This window comes from Haemorhous mexicanus, chromosome Z (genome assembly GCF_027477595.1).
Source record: "Haemorhous mexicanus isolate bHaeMex1 chromosome Z, bHaeMex1.pri, whole genome shotgun sequence".
Lineage (NCBI taxonomy): Eukaryota > Metazoa > Chordata > Aves > Passeriformes > Fringillidae > Haemorhous > Haemorhous mexicanus.
Window position 1 is genome coordinate 61959366 of NC_082381.1, and position 22833 is coordinate 61982198.

Consider the following 22833-nt stretch of genomic DNA (forward strand, 5'->3'; position numbering starts at 1 on the left):
AAAGAAGTAATCATATAAAAATGGTGAACAAAATAGTAGTGAAAACAATTTCTCTTTAAGCTTGTCCTAGTAGAATATGTGGAGACTCATTTTAATATAGATCCCATTTCTGAGCTTGTTAAAGTAATTAACATGTTTTAGTGGTAACCAGTGTTGCTTGGCTTATATGATGCACTAAAAGTGAGCACAAATTCTGTGCCTTCAGTAGCCATAGTCATGAAATCTACTAAAAGAAACTCCAGCAACAAAAATCTCCCAAACGATGAAAAGCCCAACAGTTACCCCCAAAAACCATGGGATCAATATGGCAGTGAGGAGTCAGTGTCATCTGTAATGCCACTTTTCAACTGAAATTACTAGAGATGCTAATTTTTTTAGCAGATTGGTTCCTTGAACAAGGACCACAAGTTGCAGTAACAAAATGAGAGTAGGGCAGTAGTGGGAATGAGCAGCAGGAAGTGTAACCCTGGTGTACAGTACTGCTGTGGATTAAGCACTGTGGTACATGTGACCTAACATTCAGATTTAGGATTGAAATGTCTGTACACTCTCAATTGTTTGATTGTTGTATTTTTTTAGGAAGGGAAACTCTCTGGCTACAGTATATAGTGAACTGACCTTATGATGATCTTTTGAGCTTGTAGTTTTCTTCTTGAAGCATGCTTTTAAAAGCCAATCTTTCCTGTGTGATTGAATACTTTGACCTCATGGTATTTTCCACTGAAGCAAGTCAGATTGTTAAAAGAAGGAATATTATTGCCAAGCAAGAATGTTTTCTTACATAGTAATTGTATATATTTAATAATGTACCTTTTTTAAAGACTTGCAAAGCTAATATTACACGATTAAAAGAAATTACTCCTCACAGCTAATATATTAAAATATTGTCAATTGCCCTGGAAAAAAAGGAGAAACTAGTTTTACAGGTAGATTCAAATATCAGCTATAGCAGTTTTCCATTTCTACAGAGAGTAAATTCAGCCAATATTGATAAATTATGTCATTAAAATGATAATTAGTACTGTGGTATTTGAAGTACGATAGACAGGGCTCATTAAAAGTGTTTACAGAGATAATTATAAATATTTTTTTAAAAGTTTAAGTGGTGGTTCCATTGCTTTCATTTTGGCCATTTATTGTAGCTAATAATTGTGTGCCTTTTCTTACTGTGCATTCCATTGTCTCTGTCATTTTCATTGTTGGTTTTTGCTCTTCTGGCCCCCCAGATAAATTACACTTAGGTTTTTTTCTTTAATGTTGTTGCCAAACCAATCAAAATCAAAATATCCATTGTTATTTAAAAGGAAAAGAAAGAAAATGGATGTAAGAATAACCATACATTTGCATTTTAAAAAAATCTACTTTGTATTTTAGTTATACTGTGTTTTCTTTTCCTTTTTAAAAGCAAAATTATTGTGAACAAATCTGCTTTTCCAAAGGCTGGATCCTGCAGTCTGTGTAACTCCTGACTTTCCATTTACTTTGGCAGCTGGGGATCTTCAAAGGGTACTGGCAGGAGTAAGGGTTGATGTCCTGTCCCAGTGAAGCTAATGGTGTAAAGCCTATTGAATTACTTTGGTTTGGGATTTGATTCTGTGATTTCAGATAGTTAAAGTTTTGTTTCTAATACAATTCTTATTGCAAGCTCTGCATGTTTCTTCCTTGTATAGTTGAAGGGAAAACATATGGAGGCCTTCCAGAAAATCGTTTAGGGATTTTTATTTTTTTTCTTTAGTGATTATGTTTTTGTTCAGTCTGGGTTATTTTTATTTCAATGCAGCTCACCAGTAATTCTACTTCTTTGAGCTCATTCTGAGCAGCTTGGAAGGTAAAATGAACTTTGAGACTGTGATCCTGCAGTATACATGTTAGCAAAATTGGATATGTTCAAGGACTTTCTGACCTCATTGAGGAGGCTTGTGTTCACTGGGACTCTAGAATGAGGCCTTTTAATAAAATATTTGCCCTAGCCAGGAATAAAGCAGGCATTTCTGTTGATCTGTAAGGAATCTGTCAAAACTTCTCTGATCAGGCTTTTTTACTATCCCATCTTGAGTCCTTTTTTTAATGACATCTATTATCAGATTGAAATGGCGATTGAGACACTGCAAAAGTCTGATGGTCTGTCCACTCACAGAAGCTCTCTTCTCAACAGCCATGTAAGTTGTCTCTTCTTCACATACACTCTCTCTTGCTTGTTCTGCATGCTTAGCCTGCCTCTAAATGTTTGTTTTATTTTATTATTACTTTTTGCTCTTAATCTTCCCATCTTAGTTGCTTGTAATCTTCTACTACACCTCCCATGGCTTTATTTTGTCAGATTAAATGTCTTTATGGTATATTGCAGAGTGTTACCTGTTTCCTATGCTGTACACATGTGTTAGGATGAGTTAACACATTTGACTGTTTTGCGGGTTACAGTGTAAATGTCATGCTAAGGTTCAATTAATTCTAAATTAGCTGGCTTTTGGCATTTTAAATACAATTGTCTGCATCATAAGAACTGTGTACCATATACTAATTTTGTGGCATGTGAAGAGGAAGAGAAGAAACAAACAGCACACCTAAATAATATATTTAGGTTGTTCCTAGGTGTTTCTTCATTTATTCTGACTAGTGAGTTTATTTTGAAATTACTCATTTAAGAATCCTAAGGATCCATCTGATGACCTGGTAAAAATGGAAAGCAGTGCCTTAATTTGAAGTACACAGAAAATGTCTTATTCATCTGCCTTTTACTTTGTTCTCACCCTGCAAGTCTTATGGTTAAGAAGTTTTCAAAGACAAAGCTAAAAGATATTTGGGGAAAACATGATCTCCAAATATAGTGAAAAGCTCATTATATATAACTCATTATATATAACTTTAAAATAAAGGAAAAAGACCAAGTTAATTTTAAACTTATTATATAAATAATATTATTACTTTGTAAGTTTTTAGTCTTCTGAAATGTTTTTTTTCTGTTGGTTCTTATGGTTTGAATTTTGTATTTTTGCCATGTTGATTGGTTTGTATTCGTATTACTTTTTTTTCCTTCTCAGCTTTGCTTATTATATAAATTCAAATACCATTATTGCTTTACAGAAGAAATTGAAATTTAGTTTGCAGTCTGAATGTAGAATATGATGGTAGAGATTGTCCTTTGGTAATCAAATTAAAAATGTATACTTTAGAAGGTTTGGGTTTGAATTTGGAATTTTTTTTCCTGTAGGGGTCTGGTTTTGTTTAAGTTAAAATCAAAATGTTTTCTGGAGAATTTAGGCAAACTTTTTTCTTAAATCTAAAATTTAAAGAGGAAAACTGTATTATAAAAAGTTACAGGAAATTATATACAGAAAGAAAACTTAAATTCCACCTTGTGTGCTTACAAAATAATTATTCTGAAGATAAGGTAGTATCAAAATTATTATTTAAATAATAATAGCTATTTTTTGAGTAATAATATCAAAATCATTGTTTAAAAGTAATTTTTAACAGACTGTAACTTTTTCAGGAATGTTTTAGAACTGTCTAGAAAGACTTAAAACACCAGAACTATTCTAAGTTTGTGTTTAAACTGTTAGGAAGTGCACAGTCTTTGCATAAAACCAAGGAAGATTACAAGATAAGCTGCAGTGCCTCTGTAAGCTGTGTTTCACTCATTCCTAGTTCTAGGCACTGTTCACAGTGTCTTCCCAATAACAAGATTTGCACAGAAGATCGCAGGCTTTCCAGCTGTGAGGACTTACCATGGTATTTCTTGACTGTGAAAGCTTTGTGAAAAATACTGTGAGAGGGATGTATCTTTGACTCTGCGGGGAAAGAAAAATTTAAAACAACCCTTGTACACATTTTTACGGCAAAAAGTATTTCTTGCTTTTGGTCATTTTGAAAGAAATTTAAAATCTAGATCAAGCCTACAGGATGCTTTGTCTGTTTTGAAAGCAATGCTTATTGTCTTTAAACTCAAGGACAGTGTAAAGGAAGTTAAAGTGTAGATGTACACTTTGTCTCTTTAAACTTTTCTTGAAGTTACCTTCTAATGGTTTGGTTTGGCATTTATTAAAATAATTGACCTAACAGATTTTAAAATAGAATTTTAAATTGTGTTTTTAATTAACATATACACTTAGCAGGTGATAAATTCATTTGTGGAAAGATTTTCGTTTGGGATTTAAATTTTCACCCTTTGATACCTCAATGAGGTTTTGTAGGATTTTTTTTCCTCAATACATGAGTTCTCATTTTAAGGAGTTTGTCATTTCTCCTCTGTTTTCTTTTGTTTCTTGATGTATTTCTGCATGAGATCAACTTATTCAGCTAAGTGATAGTTGAGTGTTTTATAAGCATTGCAGATTAATTGAAATCACACTCAGTTTAACAGGTCTGGATCTGCAAATATTTCATACCTTTCCCCATCTTACCAGTTCATTATGGTCAGTACTACAAATTTATAAGCCACGACTCAAACCTGAACACTTTTAGAATTGTATTTCAGCTTGATTGGAAAATGTTTGGGTTCTTTAAAAAGTTGTTAACAATAATGTTGGGGTTCAATTTTCTCTTAAAATCATGAATTAACTGCACTTTTTCTTCCAGGCTATAATCTTATCAAGTAAGGATTTCAAGGATTTGCTACTAAGTAACTCCTTCCAAGAGCAAAAATTCTTGCATTGCACTTAACTTTTGATTTGGCTTTTTGTGTGTTGAATAATGCAAATTATGTTTGAAATAACATCTGTTAGAAATTCATATAATTAATGAAGTGCACTCAAAGTGATTAATAATAGATTAGAAACTGTCTGGAGGAAAATATCTTTAATGTTACATACAGAACTTAATTACAAAATAATTAATTTTTGTTTGTTAGTCTTTTGGGATTGACAGAGTTTTCCCCCAGGGAAAGCAAAAGTACTTCATGTTCTGTATTGTTCTGATTCAATTCTAGATTTAATAATATATGACAAATTTTATATACATGTATTAATAAAAATAGAGATGTAATAACAGATTTTCAATCTGGATAGGTTGCAACCACTGAACGTCAGAATTATCCTTGTTTGTAAGCCAAGACAGACTTACGTCAGATCACTAGTGAAATAAGTTTAATACATTCACACAAAACTCAAATATTAACAATTATACCTTTTCTTCAGCTATATTTCAAAATGGCAGATGCTCAGTTTGGAAGCACTTGTGAATGTTAGTACGTATAAAACAATGATAAGTGGTGATTAAATGTACTTCTTCATTTTCTTTATTTGAAATGCAGAATTGTCTACAAACCAAGCTAAAATATTTATGTCTTGGAAGCATTTGCATCTTATTTCTGTATTTTTTTTGAGGTTAGAAAATTCTAGGGATCCATGACAAGTACTGGGAAAAATAAGGAAAATGTTGACTTATCAAAAAACTGAAACAGTGAAATTTAATGTATTCTCAGACTATATTGGTTTTGCTATATTTTGTCATTTTCCTTTAATAATAAATCTAGGACTATTAAATTGTTCTTTTAACTTTTTTTGTATATTAGTAACAGCTAGAGGTGTTTCATGAGTGTGCTGTACTTAGAACATGCAGTGATGTTACATAATATTCTTTCATGTTTCTAATTACCTACCACAATTATATGAAAAGATTACTGTTTTTCCAAGAAACTCATTCTGTTTCTTTTGGAAGTCAAAGGCAAGCAGACTACAGCTGAAAGGGTTTGTATCCCTAATGATTCATAGATGTACCAATTATTTTCAATGTTACCTAGGTAGCTCTCTGATTTTATGCAGTAGCTTTTTTCTTATCTGTATCTTAATGTTTTTAATAACAGACAAAGAGAAACAGTATCATATTGCAGATTTACAAATACATTAATTACCTATTGTGTCCAAGGAGTTTGTTTTCTGCAATTTATGTGTATTACATTCATGATTCCTTTATTTCTTTGTGGTACTAACAATTTGTCTCCAAAGCATAGATACCTTTATTACATACTGATGTGTGGTACTGAATCAAAAATATTTTTAAAAAAGGGCACTTTCCTGTGGTCACAAGTGCAATGAATTCTGCTATTCCCTGGTAATTCTGAGGATATTAAAGCATTATTGTTTAACTAACATTTAAAGACACTCTGAGGAAGAAAGTAATTTTTTAGTAGACCTGAAGAGTGGTTCCAGCTGTCAGACATTAATGCTGTATGGCTATAATATTTTTAATAAAGTATATAATAGGGTTTTTTTTTTCTGTTTTGTATGTGATATAGCTTCAATGGCTTTTAGACAACTATGAAACTGCAGAAGGAGTGAGCCTTCCAAGAAGTACCCTTTATAACCATTACTTACGACACTGTCAGGAGCACAAGCTGGATCCAGTCAATGCTGCCTCCTTTGGAAAACTCATACGGTCAATCTTCATGGGACTACGGACCAGAAGACTTGGAACTAGGTTTGTGCAATTGAAATAATGAATTATAATAAAAAATAAAGGTCATAATTATGAATAAGAAGCTAGTCAACTAGGAAAAAGAATACATAAGACCTGCATTAAAATATTAGTGGTTTTCTGTCAGTTCTGTTTCTTCATGTTGAACAATTCTATGTTTTTTCAAGATGCTATTATAGTTTTATTTCTTCTGTTTTGGACAGTTTATGTGTTTATATTTTGGTAACTACACTTCAGATTTTTATCATTACAAATAAAACATAACTTTCCTTTTGGAAATCACTAAGAATACTGTTTGCCCATAACTAGGTAAATTGTATTTATTTGCTTTTTTTTTTCTTACTCAAGTGGAGTGCAAGTTAGTATGCTGATAATATTTGTTTGAGAGAGTGAATTAATCTCCCAAAGGCAGTAAAATTACGCTCATGTAAAACAGGTATGACAAGAGAGCCAGACCTGATTTGTGTATGTTGTTTTGCAGTCAATGTAAATTGTAAAGTAAATGTAATATAAATATGTAAAACTAGTATTACTGCTCTTTTAATTCTTGCTTTTCCATAAAGGGGGAACTCCAAATATCATTACTATGGGATTCGTGTCAAGCCAGACTCTCCTCTTAATCGACTACAAGAGGACATGCAATATATGGCCATGAGACAACAGCCCATGCAGCAGAAACAGAGGTAAAGCATGAAACACAACTATTCACACTATTTCTTTTTCATCAAGTCTTTTCCTTACATGGACAGGTTTGAATTCCTGTTCAGCTTTTTTGCTGTGAAAACAAAAGTGTGCTGAATACCCAGTTGATGTCAATGATGTCAGGCACCAGTCAAAGTGAAAGAATGTTTGCCTAGAAATTTTCATAAATTTTCAGAAAATAAATAATAATAAAATTACCTATAATATGAACGGATTCTTCTTAACTATATTGAATTCTTGTGGTAAGAGCTTTAATTTCAAACATTCCTGTTTCTTTTCATTGCTGTATCATTTTATGTTCACACTTCTTATCAGAGAACTTACTATTAAGTTGCTTGGAATTTATTTCATGTCCTGGTGAAGAATTAATATGACCGCAATGGTTTGACTTCAAGTACATGTAAGTATATTCCCTTAGTATCTGTTGTTCCTGAGGAGCCTGTGAAGACTCAGAAGTAGTTGAAAACTGGGCTATACTGGTGGTGAAAGAATGTGTGAATATGCGTATTAAAAACTATGTTAAAGAGAAAATTTTAGGGGAAAAATTGGAAATGAGTAAATTTCTTTGAAACTAATTTTGATTTGACTTGTGTTACTAGCCAGTCATATTACCCTAAAGTAAAATATGTTATTAGATGCATAATTTCATGACACTCAGATAGAAGTGCACCACATCAAGCAAGTCACCATTAGAACACCTACTCCTCCAAAAACATTCAGTTGAATGAACAGTTTGGTATAGTGTCCCAAGCATATTTTGTGTCCTTGTACACAACTGAGTTATGGAAAACCCAACTTCAAACTTTAACTTCAAACACAAAGATCATTTTGATCTGAAATGATTTTACTGTCATTTCCAGACAGTACAGATTATTTACAACACTAAATGGAAGCTCATGTAAGATATATGGTCTTAACTATATTTTGCTGAGCATAATACAGGAGCATGAGATGTCTCATAATAACATCATGTAGAAAATGCTTGTTACAAAAACCATGGCAGGATAATATAGTAAGGAATGATGGCAGGTATTTACAAAATCTCCCAGCAAGCTTATTTTACCCACTCAATCTCATTCATTTAGACATTTCATTCACTTGCATTCAAAATTACATTTGTGCACCAAAACATATGGTCTAACTAGAATTATTTCTGGGAAAATGATGCCAGTCAGCTAAACATTGTCACATCTCTTGTCTTCTTTGTGATTCACAAAGAAAAAGTGACTTTGGAATTTCATTATATAGCTGCTAGGACAGGACATTTCTTTTTGCATTATTTATGTTATTTGTATTATTTGCATTTTATTTAACACCACTGTATGTCTTACATATTTCCTTTATTTTCCTCACCTAAGTATGTTTGGCATCATTTTCTTAACTTTAGGTTAGTATGTTCCTTGACTATATCTGAACAAAATCACACATATGGCACCGTGTGCAGTTAGTGCACGCTTCTGTGCCCCATGTTTTGCACTTGCACATACGTACCTGCACCAACATGCACCCAGTTGAGGCTCAATTCACACCAAGCCTAAGATCTGCAGCAAGAATCTGTAGAGGTGTTGATGATGGGTGGGAACTGCAAGATACCATTGTGCACAATAGGTCGCTGTTACATAAAAACTACTGTGCTATAGAAGGCTTAGTATTTAACTTCAGTGTTTCATATATGATGGTATGTGTTTTTATCATTGTTATCCAAGTGTATTGAAAAATTCTAGCAGGATTTATTAAGAGAGAACTAAAAAACTGAATATTGTAATTTTCACGATTATGGTAATATTTCTCTTTTGTCAGCTTGTTAATATTTCTAGTGGTTTTTAGTGGTTCTTTTGTCTTTTAAATTAGTGGCAAATTGCAGACGATATACTTTGTTTCTGGGTAGTTATACCAATTCTACAATCTCTATCAGACACATCTAGTTGAATAAATACTTCTAGTTCTCTTCAGCAAAGGCTGTAGACTGAATGTATGCCTCTTTTTTCTTCATTCCTTTTCTTATTTTGGGAACCATAAACCTTTTGGATTTGCATAACTTCAGTATCCCAAAGTGCTAGTTTTTAAGTCTTCGTTATCATCAGACAGTATTGTTGTTTCTTCTTAAAAATAATGAAACTTTACCTTTGTATTATAAAATTATGTCAATCTCTGTGGAAAGGGAAGGATTTGATTCTTTTTGGTATAAATTTTCCGGTGTTACAATATACTGTTACTAAGCTAAATTCTACCAGAAATGGGAGTACTGCTGGAATATCACCTTTGTGAATTCTGTAATGCATTGTTAACACTCTGGCTTCCCTTAGTGGTTTTTACTTCTGTTTTTTACAAAGTAAGTAAGAATCTCTAAATTCTTTTGACACTTGTCCTGAAAATTTTATTTTGAGATGGAATAATCAAACTCAGTGTTTCATTTAGTAAACAGAAAGGATAATTTGTACTTTATATTTATGCAGGTATAAGCCTATGCAGAAAGTGGATGGAGTTGCAGATGGCTTCACAGGAAGTGGTCAACAGACAGGCACATCTGTTGAACAAACTGTAATTGCCCAAAGTCAACATCATCAACAGTTTCTAGGTACAAAAAGAGGTTTTATACTGCTATTTAAATAAGTAAGATGAATTTTTTTTTTCCAGTGACTATCAAGCCAGACAAGTAACATAGTTGCATCTGAAGTTATCATGCCCTCTCTAAAATCCTTATTCTCAACAGAACTGAAAGGCACTTAAATTACACGTTATGTAATTTAAGTTTTATGTAATATTTAATATGCATAATGTAAGTATAAAAGGAAAATTAGGAAAAACAGTGTGAGATATTCTTCATATTACATAAATATGAAGTTGTGTTGCATAATTATATTAAATGTGCATATTGAAAGTTGTTTCCTTCATGTGCATTACAGTGCATTTTACTTCATGAGAGTTGGCATAGGGGGATGGCATTGCACTACTATGCAGGTTAGCCACTTCTGGCTGTTTTGAAAGGGTGTTTTAGTGTTGTGAGTGGAAGTAGACAAATAGTTTCAACTGAAAACCTAAAGGTCAAGTTTAAAAATACCCAAACTGTAGATTTGTTGACCAGTTAAGCATGTATTCCAGTCATACAAGCAAATCATAATTTAGGTAATTGTTTATGTTAAAAGAATCCTTGGCTGTGCTGATAGAGTGTGCTATTAATGTAGGCTTATTTGGCTTGGATTGCCAAAATTCTTTGGCTTGATTTTGCTATTACTAAAACCATTTGGAGCATAAGGGTAGCATTAAAATGTTTGTAATCTTCTTTTCCAGGTACCTTTCAGTTCAGTATTTATATCTTACCAGCTCGTCTCTCAGAAACATTTGTGGCAAATAGTAAAAGCACACATTGGCTCGTAAAAGTCTAGTAAATGTCAAGTAAAAATGTATATTGAGTTTATTAAGCCCCATCACACCTGGCTGCATGAAAGCTCTTCAGCTGAGCAACAAAAGAATTATTCAACGATTAGACTCTCCTGCACTGACTCGACAGATTTCCTTTGTAATAGTCTGAAAAAGCATGTGTTAGGTTCTCCATATAGGTATACTATGTAAACAATAGCATTTTAATCTATACTAGTATAATTTTGTATTTTTTTTTTTACTAAAAATTATTATTGTATTTAGTATTTTGGCATACAACGGGTATTAAGTAATTTCCCCTTTGGCTATTATGAACTTTTGGAATTTATTTCTTTGTATAATCCTTAAATTTTTTTTTTAACTATACTGTAACTGGCACCTCTTTCATTATGTTGTCATGACAACAGATGCATCTCGAGTACTGCCAGAGTTTGGAGAAGTTGAAATATCTTCTCTGCCAGATGGTACTACCTTTGAGGACATCAAATCACTACAGAGTCTTTATCGAGAGCACTGTGAGGTATTTCCTATAAACCATTTATTTTCAAAAGTTCACGACTTTCATTTAAGGCCAGTACAGGAGAATAGTGCCAAATATATTGAAGCCGTTATAGTGGCATGTGACTTTCCCCACAATATTTTACTTATCTCAATGAAAAGGAGAGCAAAAAGGGTGAATGATCACCTTTGCAGGGGAAAGAGTAATATGTCATAAATACTGCAAATGAGATGTTGTTACATGTATGTTTTTCAGAATGTTAGACTTTTGATTGCGTATGGAGATATTTGGTTTAGTCAATAGCAAATGTAAATCAGGTTAGGTTATAATTTTATTTTCTTTTACATCAAAAGCAGTAACATTTTTCTTATATCAAAGAAACATTAAGACATTTAAACCACATTTGATACTGAAAAATATGTCTTTTTAAATTATTTTTGAAGGTGCTTCCAACTTTTAAGGCATTATGAAAAGGAGTAACATGTCAGGTTTACTTTTCTATTTGCAGTAGCAGTAAATATTTTCTGTGCCAAAACTCCTCTAATATGTTTACATAAGCCATACTAGTTTCCAGAGGCTTCCATGCAAGCCTTATGTAAGTCTCTGTGCACAACAGTTTATAGTGCTGGATAATTTATGGGTATCAAAGATAATAAAACAGATACCATTTATATCTTGAGAAATATACAGTTTGCCTTGATTCCACTCTGTGATGAAGGAAAAGAGCTGTAGATCTAGTTGGAGTTGGGAGTGGAGGGATTCTGGGTAAAAGACAATATCTAATGTTTCATTTCTTCAGGCAATACTGGATGTGGTTGTTAATCTTCAATTCAGCCTGATAGAAAAATTGTGGCAAACTTTCTGGCGCTATTCTCCTTCTGCTCCACCTGATGGCACTCCTGTTAATGAACCAAGGTCAGTAAATGTTTCTCTTTGTTTAAGGTGTCTCATGATAATGTAAGTGTGAAATTTTAAAAATCCTATTAGTTTTAACATAGTAATTTTTTGTCCTATGATTATTTTCGAAATTAGATTTATGCTGTCTGGCAGTTTTGTATAGTCTGGGTGTATGCCAAAGGTCAGTCTTGAAACAGTTGTGTCATCCATGTCCATTTTGCATGGACAACTAGAGTGAAGTTGTCTTTTCCCAATAGTCAATCCACTTCTTCTAAGCCAAAAAGATCATGCATACGTCTGCACTATTTATGAGCTGTAGGAGAAGTATGGAGACATTTTTAAATCCATTTTTAAATTCATTTCCATGTGAGACAACATGTAAATAAGTTATATTGAGTGCAACTGAGACATTTATGACGCCTATATAAAAAAGTACATTTTAACACCCAGGTTTTTACCCGCTGTAAATCATGGAATCATAGAAACTTTAGGTCAGAAAAGTCAATTTCAACTGTTAACCTAGCACTGCCATGTTAGCTGCTAAGCCAAGCCCCTAGGTACCATAAATGCATTATCATTTATTAATTTGCTACATTTTTTTAACACCAGCAATCTGAGTGAAATAGAAAGTCGACTTCCTAAAGCAAAGCTGATTACTCTGTGCAAGAATGAGTCTATTCTGAAATGGATGTGTAACTGTGACCATGTGATGTACCAGGCTTTGGTGGAGATTCTCATTCCTGACGTCCTTAGACCTATTCCTAGTAAGTTCAACATCTGAAACATTTTGTAAAGATTTTTCTGCAAGCATGTATATGATGGAAGTGTACTTGTGCCTCACAGGGCAGCTTAAAAAAAAGTTAGAAAGTTACAAAATACTGTATAATTTATCCCTAGTTTTGTTGTGCAAGGAGTTGTGCTGGGAAATGCCTATGTCACATATTAATCTTTGATTAGTCTGGAAGAGAACTGTGGTCTTTGTGGTTCCATCAATTCTAATAACTGTTAAGGCAATGAAAAATTCCTACTCCAATTTATTATTCTAATCTGCTGTTTTCCTGTCATACATCCTGCATGAAATAGTGAGTGATTGTCCAGTCATATCACCATTACCAGGAGTAAAGTTTTCTTTTCAAATTTAATTTTTCTAGAATCTGTCATTGCTCTAGCAATGTATTTTTATGGCTGTCTTTGGTAGAAAACAAATTTATGTGAAGAAAGTTGAACTCCTTCATGAAGTAATTATTATCTCACAAATACTGTCCTAAATGTTATACTGAAATCATGTTAATTACTAAAACCCTCATAATTCCTATGTATTATCTTCTTCCAATGAAAAAACCCTGGTATTTACTTTGAAAAGTTGGATTGATTTTTTTTTTTTTTTTTTTAAATTAGAGCTGTAAGTAGTTTTGCAGGTAACAAAGCTATATTGTCACGCTGTGAACACCTCCTCTGCTATAGTGAGTCCAGCAGTAATAAGCATTCAGTACGAGTGTTTCATGGCAGTGCCTTGCAAAAAAGTTTTATTGACTTCTTGCTTGCCAGTGGAATAAAATCAAGTTTTAGCAAATTATGTATAATACCAAAAAAAATGAAACTGGAAATGTATAAAATACAAAGGTTTGCCATTTACAATGCACATTTTACCTTTTGTTTAAGGAACGAGTAGGTTCTTGGTAGCAATTGACATAATTTGTGCATCTTTATAGCAGAATAAAGGAAAAATGGTTTTGCAAATACGTGCAATTATTGACAGCTGTTACTTGTGTAAATTACTTTGCATTGGTTTATATTTAAGGTTTTACTTCTCTGATGACAATACCATTAGGTAGGATTTTAGAGTAATATAGTGTATCACAAACAATTAGTTAATAATAAAAACTCTCAAAAATTTAATTTAACATTTAATAGGTTGAATGATAACTCTCACTTGCAAAAGCAAGTTAATTTCTGAATTAAAAGGTGGTGCAGACAGGTTTTCATTAAACTTGATCCTTTCCTTTTCAGTTGCTTTTCCTGTAAAGCCTGGCAGTCTCTAGAGAGGTGTTTAAATGACAGCATGCGGTCTTCCTGCCTTGCTTTGTAAGACACATTGGGCATTGCCAGTACAGGATTTCAAGAAAATTGGCAAAATCAATTAATATCAATAACTAGATGCATTGTGCCCTTTTCATGCTATTTCTTTCTGTCTAGAATTACCAGTCATATTTGAATAATTGATACTTACTGTGTTTGACATTCCTGTTTTGGGGATGGTTATCAAACTGTTGGATTCAAACACATCATCTGATCCCAGGACTTTTCCCAAGAGACTCTTTGTGAACAGTCCAGTGGTTTTCTGCTCAGAATTGCACTCACTGAGCTACCTTTGGAAGACAGCTAACACATTTTCTTACTTTAGGACCTGCTAACTAAATGGCTTTTTTTAGCACCTTTCCTTTACTTGGTGGGCCATTCAAGTTTCTTCTTCACTGTTAAATGGTTAAAATCTTATGATTTTTTTAAACTCCTGCTTTTGAATAAAAGCATCTCCAGTCATTACAAGAGACTGAAATAATGGGTTAAGGTTGAATATAACAAAAATGCAGCTGTAAAGCAGACAAATTCATCATCCTCTGTGGGAAAATAGCAGTTTGTAGGAAAGTTTGGACTCTGTAGAGGTGCTGGGACTATCAATGCTTCATTAAAGGCATGTTTATGATTTTTTTTTTTAATAAATGGTAAGATAGCAGCAGTTGCTGCTCAAAATAGGGAAAAATATTAATTTGAAAGGGGCTTGAAGAAAGCATAATTTTTTCAAGTTTTTTCTTGTTGTTGTTGTTGTTTAGATCTTTAATGTTTTTTCTTTTAGACAAGTCCTATTGTTGATACATATTACTGGACTAGGAAAAAAAAGACTGTTGAGGAAAAAATGGTTTTACTTCTAACCTCTGTATTAAATAAATCAGCTGAAATATTTCACACCCACAGAATGAATGAAGAATTTCTGGGTATGAAACAACAAATTCAGTTTCCCAAGAAAGTGAAATGCTGTCCATTAGAGTAAGGAATAAAGACCATAATTATCTAGTGTCCCCTTATGTTTTAGAGTGGACATCTTGCATCTTCACATATGGCAGAATGGACAGTAACAATTTGCTTGTGAGTTAGTTTCCATGATAGGTGGAGAATTTATGCAAAATAAACTTCCATGCCATATTACACAATTCCAGACAGACAAAAAATTGAAGTACTGGAAAGACTGTAAAGCTCAGTTTTGTACAAGTCAAAAGGGTTTTAGTTCAGAAGTCAAGCTTTTTAGGTGCTTATGCAAATCAAACTTTCTATAACTGCCATTGCCACATCCTTTAGCGTGCGACTAGGAACACTTAATGATTTAGGCCATTTACTTTGCACCATGCTTATCATACAAAGATTCTTTGGAAGGGTTCAGATGAACTTAAAAGTTCAAGGATGTAGGTACTTATGGTTTTGGTAATGGCTACCTGTATAATTAGGGATATGAGAAAAATTCTGTATTTAATATATCTCCAAAGGTCATTAGAAATTCATGATGGTTCAATACAATTCTGATGCCTGATTAGCTACTTTAGCTATTTTATTTCTTCAGAACTTAGAATTCCTTTTATTTGATCCTTTTTCTTTCTAGTTAAAGGCCTTTCTTAAGGCCTGAGCTGCTTTTCCATATTTATTTTTAAAGGCGATCAGCCTTACAGTGATGCAAATAATTTTGTAACATATATATAAGTAAATAAAAAGGAGTCATGAGAACACACTCAAAGTGAAGAAGTGGTAATATTTTTCATAAATGTCTAAGTGCTATTCATACAGTATTTACATTATTACTTCCATCTTGTCTGGTAGGTAAGAAACTGTGAGTGAATACATAGTCAATTAGTAAGTGCACAGAAATAATTCACAAAGCAACACAAGTGAGCTAGGGGATTGACAGGGTTGAAGAAAAAGCCTGTTCTTCACATGTAAACCTTAAAGGAGAAAAACCCCTGACACCATAAGAGGGCTCAGCTAACAGATACTTTGTAAGATCAAATTGTGGTCAGCTAAGCATCCAAAGGTGTCGTGAGTTATAAGAATTACCAATATGGATTTTACTGCTTATGACTGCAACTTTGAAGATGTGAAAAAGATAACACAAAAAATACAGTTTCTCTTCTAGTAAATTTACATTTCTGGTAGGAAGCTTTATTTTAAAAAGGTATTATTAAAAAAAGGTATTACTTCCTTAGGTTTTTTCCTCTTCACTTTTGTAGTTGCATTCATTCTCCAGCAGTCTTCAGAAACCTTTAGTTTTTTCTTTTTTTTGCCTGCTTTTTGCAGCAGTTTGAGTGTAGTGCTGGTATGTCAATGTGTAAGGTTTAGGCAGGGGAAAGCTGCGTTTCTGTCACTCAGGAGATATGATTTTATTTTTTCCAGATACAGTTGCTGGGACAATACTTCCTGCCCTCCTCTTTTGAAAAATTAAAATTACTGGTATTAGTAATGCAAAGTACTATAGGGGCTTCTTCAGTGTCTCTCTAAATCTGTCAGCCATTCAGCAGTTCTGTGGATGCTATAGAAAAGAAAAAAAATGCACACAGATTTCACAGTCATTTGAATAATTTCACTTTCTGTCAGTGAAACACACTCCTATATCTTATTTATTGATGATATCCTTCAGGACTGCATGTGAACAGAATTTATTCTTTAAAACTGAATTAAGCAGCACTATGACATAGTTCAAGATTAATTTGGACTTATTTGAGGAAACGGCAGTATTCCTAAAAGTGGATTTTTCCCCAGACTTTTGCTTTTTGAACAAGGTGTCTAGGTAAAATGGAAAGCTGAAAATTTGTGATGGAAAATTCCACCACAACTGCTGCAATTAGTGCTGTTCTTGTATAGGAGTGCCCCAAGCAATACTGCTAAGTTACTAACTTCTTTGGAAGATTGTCTGGTGAAGAAGTCAGAACTGCTTATTAAACCAAAAGTAAAAATAATTATTACATTATATTATTAAGACATTATTGTGTAATCTTTATCTCAGTGAGGCATTTTGAACCTAGACTAGATTTGTCTAGTAAGTAAATGCAGCGGACTTGAAAGTTGGGTACAAGCATTGTACCCAAGTTGGTAGGGTTCAAAGTTGGGCATTTTGAACCAAAATGCCCAACTTTGAACTAGGTTCAAAGTTGGGCATTTTGAACCTAGACTAGATTTGTCTAGTAAGTAAATGCAGCGGACTTGAAAGTTGGTTCTGAGGATGCAAAACATTTCAAGACAGGTGCGCTGCTTTCTTTTCATTCTGTTTTTATTCTCCAATGCGCAGGTGCCTTGACCCAAGCCATTCGCAATTTTGCAAAAAGCCTTGAAGGTTGGCTTTCAAATGCCATGAACAATATTCCACAGAGGATGATACAAACCAAGGTAGGTGAAACTTGAAATACTATTCTTGTAGTGGCAAACCAAGTGGGTAATGGCATCTAAAAGCAGATGTATTTTAACGTTAATGCCTAATTTCATGTTTAGCATCAAGCATCAAATAATGGCAGAAGAAATAATATTATTTGATTTGCTACATGGTATAATTCAAATATGAGGACTCATTAATATACACTATTAAAATAAAAGTCAAGACTCAATCTGTAGAATTTATCTGTGGAGAACAATATTTAAAAATAATAAATTTTTTCATAGGTTGCCGCTGTAAGTGCCTTTGCCCAGACTCTGCGAAGATACACATCTCTTAATCACCTGGCTCAAGCAGCTCGCGCTGTGCTTCAAAATACTTCTCAAATCAACCAGATGCTCAATGATCTCAACCGTGTTGATTTTGCCAATGTTCAGGTAAAATTCAGTTTTGAATAGCATGGGTTTTTAAAGTTTTATTTCTTCTATGATTTTGAACATCATTGTCAGGCATCACTCGATCAAGAAAGACAAGTGCTAATATTTTGCTCATTCATATACTTTGTGACTCAGTCCAAATGTGACAGCTTATGCTTTAGGAAAGTAAGAGCTCAGAACCATTACCTGTTTCTATTTACTCTCTTGAAATGCACATATTCTTCCAACTTCTATGCAAATGTAGAGCAAATACCTTCTTAGAATGGGTACCATGAATTGTGTCTTACTAATAGCAAAAATGATACTTTAGGATTAGAACTCAGTAGCATATCTTCTGAATGTCTCCCAAAGTCATTAAATGCATACCATTTTCAGTAGAGACTGTCTCCATATATTAGTATTAAAACCCCCTTGATTAGTATTTTTTTTTCTATGTACCTCTGCCTAAATTTACAAGATCTCCTGAATAATGGATTAGATTAGTACGGTTAGAACCTATAGATCATAAATACATGTTTTTACTAAGCTTAATTTCTCTACATGTTTTTGCTTGTCTGAGGAAAAATACTTTTGTCCTTTTAGCCAGAGAAGTGAAAGGTTTCAGATTCCTGGTAGCTCTCTGTTTCTCTTAGTTGTAAAAGAGTGTTTTAATGTACTTGTTAACACATTTAACAGAAATCTAGTCAAGAGTTCTTGGCCAAAGATACAATATATTAAGCACAGTAATATGTTGACATGGATACAGAGTCTGTGAATGAGATGTTAACTTGGCACATGACAACTAAAGTTTAAATGGAAATGGCCTGCAGTTAGTGAGCTTTTTTTTAATTATTTTCTGAATTTAACTGTTAACTTTATTTAAACTTGGTAACACTGACTAAATTGCTGATTGCTCTATAGGCTGTTTCTCCGCTTATATGCAGCTTATGTTGTCTTTAAGTGATGTGTAATCTATTACTGCACAGAGTCAGCAAACAATCCTTGTTTGCATACAAAGTTTCTTTCTTAAGACGATGTAACAGATGATTTGTCTTTAAGCTTAACTTCTTCAGAACAAAAGGAATGTTGCACTTGATTTCTCACTACTTCTTTTATTACTTTAGTCCCCTGCATTTGACTCTTCTTCCTATTTGTCCTGCCTGAAATCCCAGAAAAAAATTACAAGATATAAGTATTTCAATAGAAAAATTACAAAAGTAGAAGCTTTTTTTCACAAATGAATGTGGGAAACAGGAAACTTTTTTGTTTACATTGTTTGTTCTAATTTCTTTATTTGATGTCAGTTCTTTCATGCTATGCTTTTCCCACCTTTTGCTTTCAACAAAACTACAACAGATGTAAAATAAAAAACACTTCTTAGTCTGTCTAGTAAGTGGGTCCCGTCTCTTTCATCCATTGATCAGCTTAACCTTTGAGATACAATTACATTGTGTGCTTTGGCTTATGTATTGTCAATTCATGAGCTGCCATGTGCTATAACAGGAGCAGGCTTCCTGGGTGTGCCAGTGTGATGACAACATGGTTCAGAGACTCGAAACAGATTTCAAGATGACTCTTCAACAGCAGAGCACTCTGGAGCAGTGGGCTGCCTGGCTTGATAATGTAATGATGCAAGCATTGAAACCGTATGAAGGAAGACCCAGCTTTCCTAAAGCAGCACGACAATTTCTGTTAAAATGGTCTTTCTACAGGTAGTATTTAATAGATTTTAAAATATTCTAACAATTCTATTAATTGCAGAATTGTGCATTGTAATGAAGTTGACAAATCTAATATCAAACAGTGGCTTGGTACATCATGAAAAACAAGAAGTGTTTTCAGAGGACTTCTGTTATTAACCTTGAACTCAGGGCTATCAGCAAATGAACAGGGACCTAAATGGCCCTAGTTTATTGTTTAAAGGCCATCTGAAAATGAATGCATGTGTCATTTTGTCCAGAATTAGGAACATATTATGAATTGTTTTGGTTAAAAAACTATGCAGTTATTAAGTCACTGTTGTTATTATTACTTACTAAAACATTGTGCATCAATGTTTATTAGATAAGAAAGGCAAAAGCTGTTTTTAATATATGAAAAGAACATTAAGACAAGCATTTCATGTTAGCTGCTTATTGAAACAGTTATCAGAGTAAACCTTGTTCTTTGAACTTGACTGTAGCAACTGCTTGCTGAAGATACGAAGACATAATATGAACATACAATAATTCTATTGTTTTTGAATTTTAAGTTTTGAAACTTTTTAAATTCTGGCAATTAAAAGTGTTGCTGTGGAAAGATTAACACGACAGACACTGTTTAAGCAATAGTTTTTTTAAAAACAGATAGTTTTCTTGCCATTTCAGTTGTTGATGTTTTCAACAAAGTTTCTTCCAAGTTAAGTTTTACACTTGTTCAATTAGTGGTAGTTATGCATAGGTCAATGCAGTGGTAGTTATGAATAAGTCAACTAAAACCAAACCAGTGTGGTTATTTCCTATGTGGTGTTCAACAGTACATTCTGAAAAAGGAGAGAAGCAAATGATTGCCCTTTCCTGGTGATCCCTTTAAATCAGACATTTGAGGATAATGTTACTTTTGAGAATATTGGTTTTGAGGTGAAATGTCTGTCTAGATGGATAAATGTTAAAATGGCTGTGACATACAATACATAAACATATATATATTTTTTATTTTCAAATAGCTCAATGGTGATTCGGGATTTAACCTTGCGCAGTGCTGCTAGCTTTGGCTCTTTTCATCTGATCCGCTTGCTTTACGATGAATACATGTTTTACTTAGTAGAACATCGTGTTGCTCAGGCAACAGGAGAGACACCTATTGCAGTTATGGGAGAGGTAAGATAATATGTAAGAGACTAGATTGATAGACTTAGAGATGAATCGGAGAAAGTGTTTTTGCAAATTTTTAAGCGTGTATGTAGAATGGTCAGATGTTATGCAGTATTACAATAGACTGAGTTGCAAATATATACAGTGGTTTCAAACTTGTTTCACTGGTTCATTGAATTGTTAAAATCAGTTATTTCTAAATGAACTTACTCTTTAATGAATCTGCACACAGATTCATATGCATAGTTTGAAAAATGTTGATCAACCTGCAACCATTTTCCACTTTTGAGACCTGATTATTTTATGTGAAAATAAGAAAGAGCATGGTAATAGGAAAATGTTACTTCTATGGATCTGTTTACATGCATTTACACACATAATTCCCACACAAAATGTATACCCTTTTTGACATAAGAAGGTTGGTTTACATGCAGAATTTTGGCTTGTACAGACCTGTTCACATACCAGTGCAGGCATACATAGAGGTTTGCAACACATTTGATTTTCATACAGTTGTTTCAAAGACTATTGGCTTATAAAAGAAGATCTGGAGTCTCAAAACACAACTATTTTTTTATACACAGCTATGGCATTTGCAAGGCAAAGTTTCTCTTATCCCTCTTCTTTTCAGTAGTTTATCTGACCTTTTATTTTGAGTGAGACAGTTAGGAAAGCATGAACTGTCCCCAAAGAACAATGCTTCAAAGGTGCTGGAAAATGGATATATTTGAAAATATGCTAAATTGTTAATAGGACAGATTTGTTACATTTTTACACTTGCGAGTCACTCTATCATGTTCTGTGTTACCTATAAATTGCAGGTAATTTTGCTAGTTGAGTTGTCATTCTCCCCACAAGATATATTGATAGGCTTATTAAATATTATAAAGAGATAATATACTTTCAGGAGAAGTTGGAAAGTGTCTCAGATTGCTTTGTCAAATTATTTTATATCATGTGTCATGACATGTTTTAGAAAAATAATTTTTCTGCTTAGTAGAAAGACCCGCCACCAGTATAGATGCTCTTACATTTCTTGCCTTATATTTGCAGAAAGTACTACACAAATATGCAGTAACTACATTCTTGTTGTCTCAGCAGACTTTATATGATAAAGTCATAAATGTAGCATAGGGCCTCTAAAAAGTTTACGAGATTGAATATGGAAATTCTGTGAGGGAGTAAGTATTGCAAAATTTTTGGAGGTGAGGGACAGAATAGAAGTAATACATGAAATGCATGTCTTCTTATGTTTCTGTGTATTCAATGGCTGAAATAAAATGAGGAAGATTACAGTCCAACAAACACTGTAAAACAGTATAAACTGGCTGCAGCTGAGAAAAGCATTCTCATACTTCTTCCTTCTTCTTCTATCACCCTTGGACACAGGTATTGGCAAAATTCTTTTGGAAAAGAAGAATTTTGGTATCATCATTCATGGCTATAAATGTATCTATCTAAACAATGTGCTTTTCATTTGATATCCACTGGTGGCATTTTACTCTTCCAAATTTCACACAAGAGAAACAGAGGAAGGAAAGGGAAGAAGGTTTCTAACTTAAATGCAGCTTCTTTTAAAAGCTCTGGATTTTGATGTAAATCAGTTAACAGGTTATAAACCTTTTCTCAGCAGTGCCTTTCATCTGCCTTCCAGGTAGATTAACAGCACTGACATACTTCATTTTTGCTCAAGCACAATTAAAATGGTGCCTGGGAAATTTTAAAGAGAGTTTTTTGTTATAATATTGGCAGTTCAGAATGAATATCCATTATAATTTATGGCTTTATAAGACACAGAAATATCTCACTTCAAACAACAAAGGCCCTGAGAAGGCAATCTTTAAAAAAGGTTGTAGTTCTCCATTCTAATTTTTGAGGGTTTACTTAGTGATAATTGTCTTAATAAGCACAAGACTGAAATGGAATGAGAAAATGTTCTGCTATGTATATGGCTGCAGCTAAGATCATGCATTTGAATGAATGCATCAAACCAGTGGAGCACAGATTTCCTACATCATAGATATTCTAAGTCCACATTTGCTTAAGACTGTATCCATTTTTTAATTGTTTATTTTGCAGTTTGGTGATTTAAATGCTGTGTCCCCTGGAAATATGGATAAAGGTAAGTATTTTAGTATCTCCAGGGTATAATTCTGTTTAGACCTAATGTGTCTCTGAGCAAAATAAATCCTTATGTTTTAAAAAAACAGTCAAACAGAATTTAGAGCTATCATCCTATAAAGTATCCTATAGAGTATCATC

The 22833-nt window shown here is 33.3% G+C and overlaps 1 protein-coding gene across 4 annotated transcripts in view; it reads left to right on the plus strand.

Annotated features, from left to right (window-relative positions):
- RFX3 (regulatory factor X3) overlaps positions 1–22833 on the plus strand; it is a 107197-nt gene that overhangs the window by 76729 nt on the left and 7635 nt on the right. For 3 of the 4 annotated variants that reach the window (XM_059873468.1, XM_059873469.1, XM_059873470.1), the window contains exons 5-16: positions 2085–2159; positions 6236–6417; positions 6978–7097; positions 9573–9694; positions 10905–11017; positions 11796–11911; positions 12503–12657; positions 17223–17320; positions 17591–17740; positions 19223–19431; positions 20424–20577; positions 22651–22693. In XM_059873468.1, the coding sequence (XP_059729451.1) occupies positions 2085–2159; positions 6236–6417; positions 6978–7097; positions 9573–9694; positions 10905–11017; positions 11796–11911; positions 12503–12657; positions 17223–17320; positions 17591–17740; positions 19223–19431; positions 20424–20577; positions 22651–22693 (1537 nt within the window). The remainder of the gene's footprint in view (positions 1–2084; positions 2160–6235; positions 6418–6977; positions 7098–9572; positions 9695–10904; positions 11018–11795; positions 11912–12502; positions 12658–17222; positions 17321–17590; positions 17741–19222; positions 19432–20423; positions 20578–22650; positions 22694–22833) is intronic. The other variant, XM_059873472.1, reaches the window with a different exon arrangement.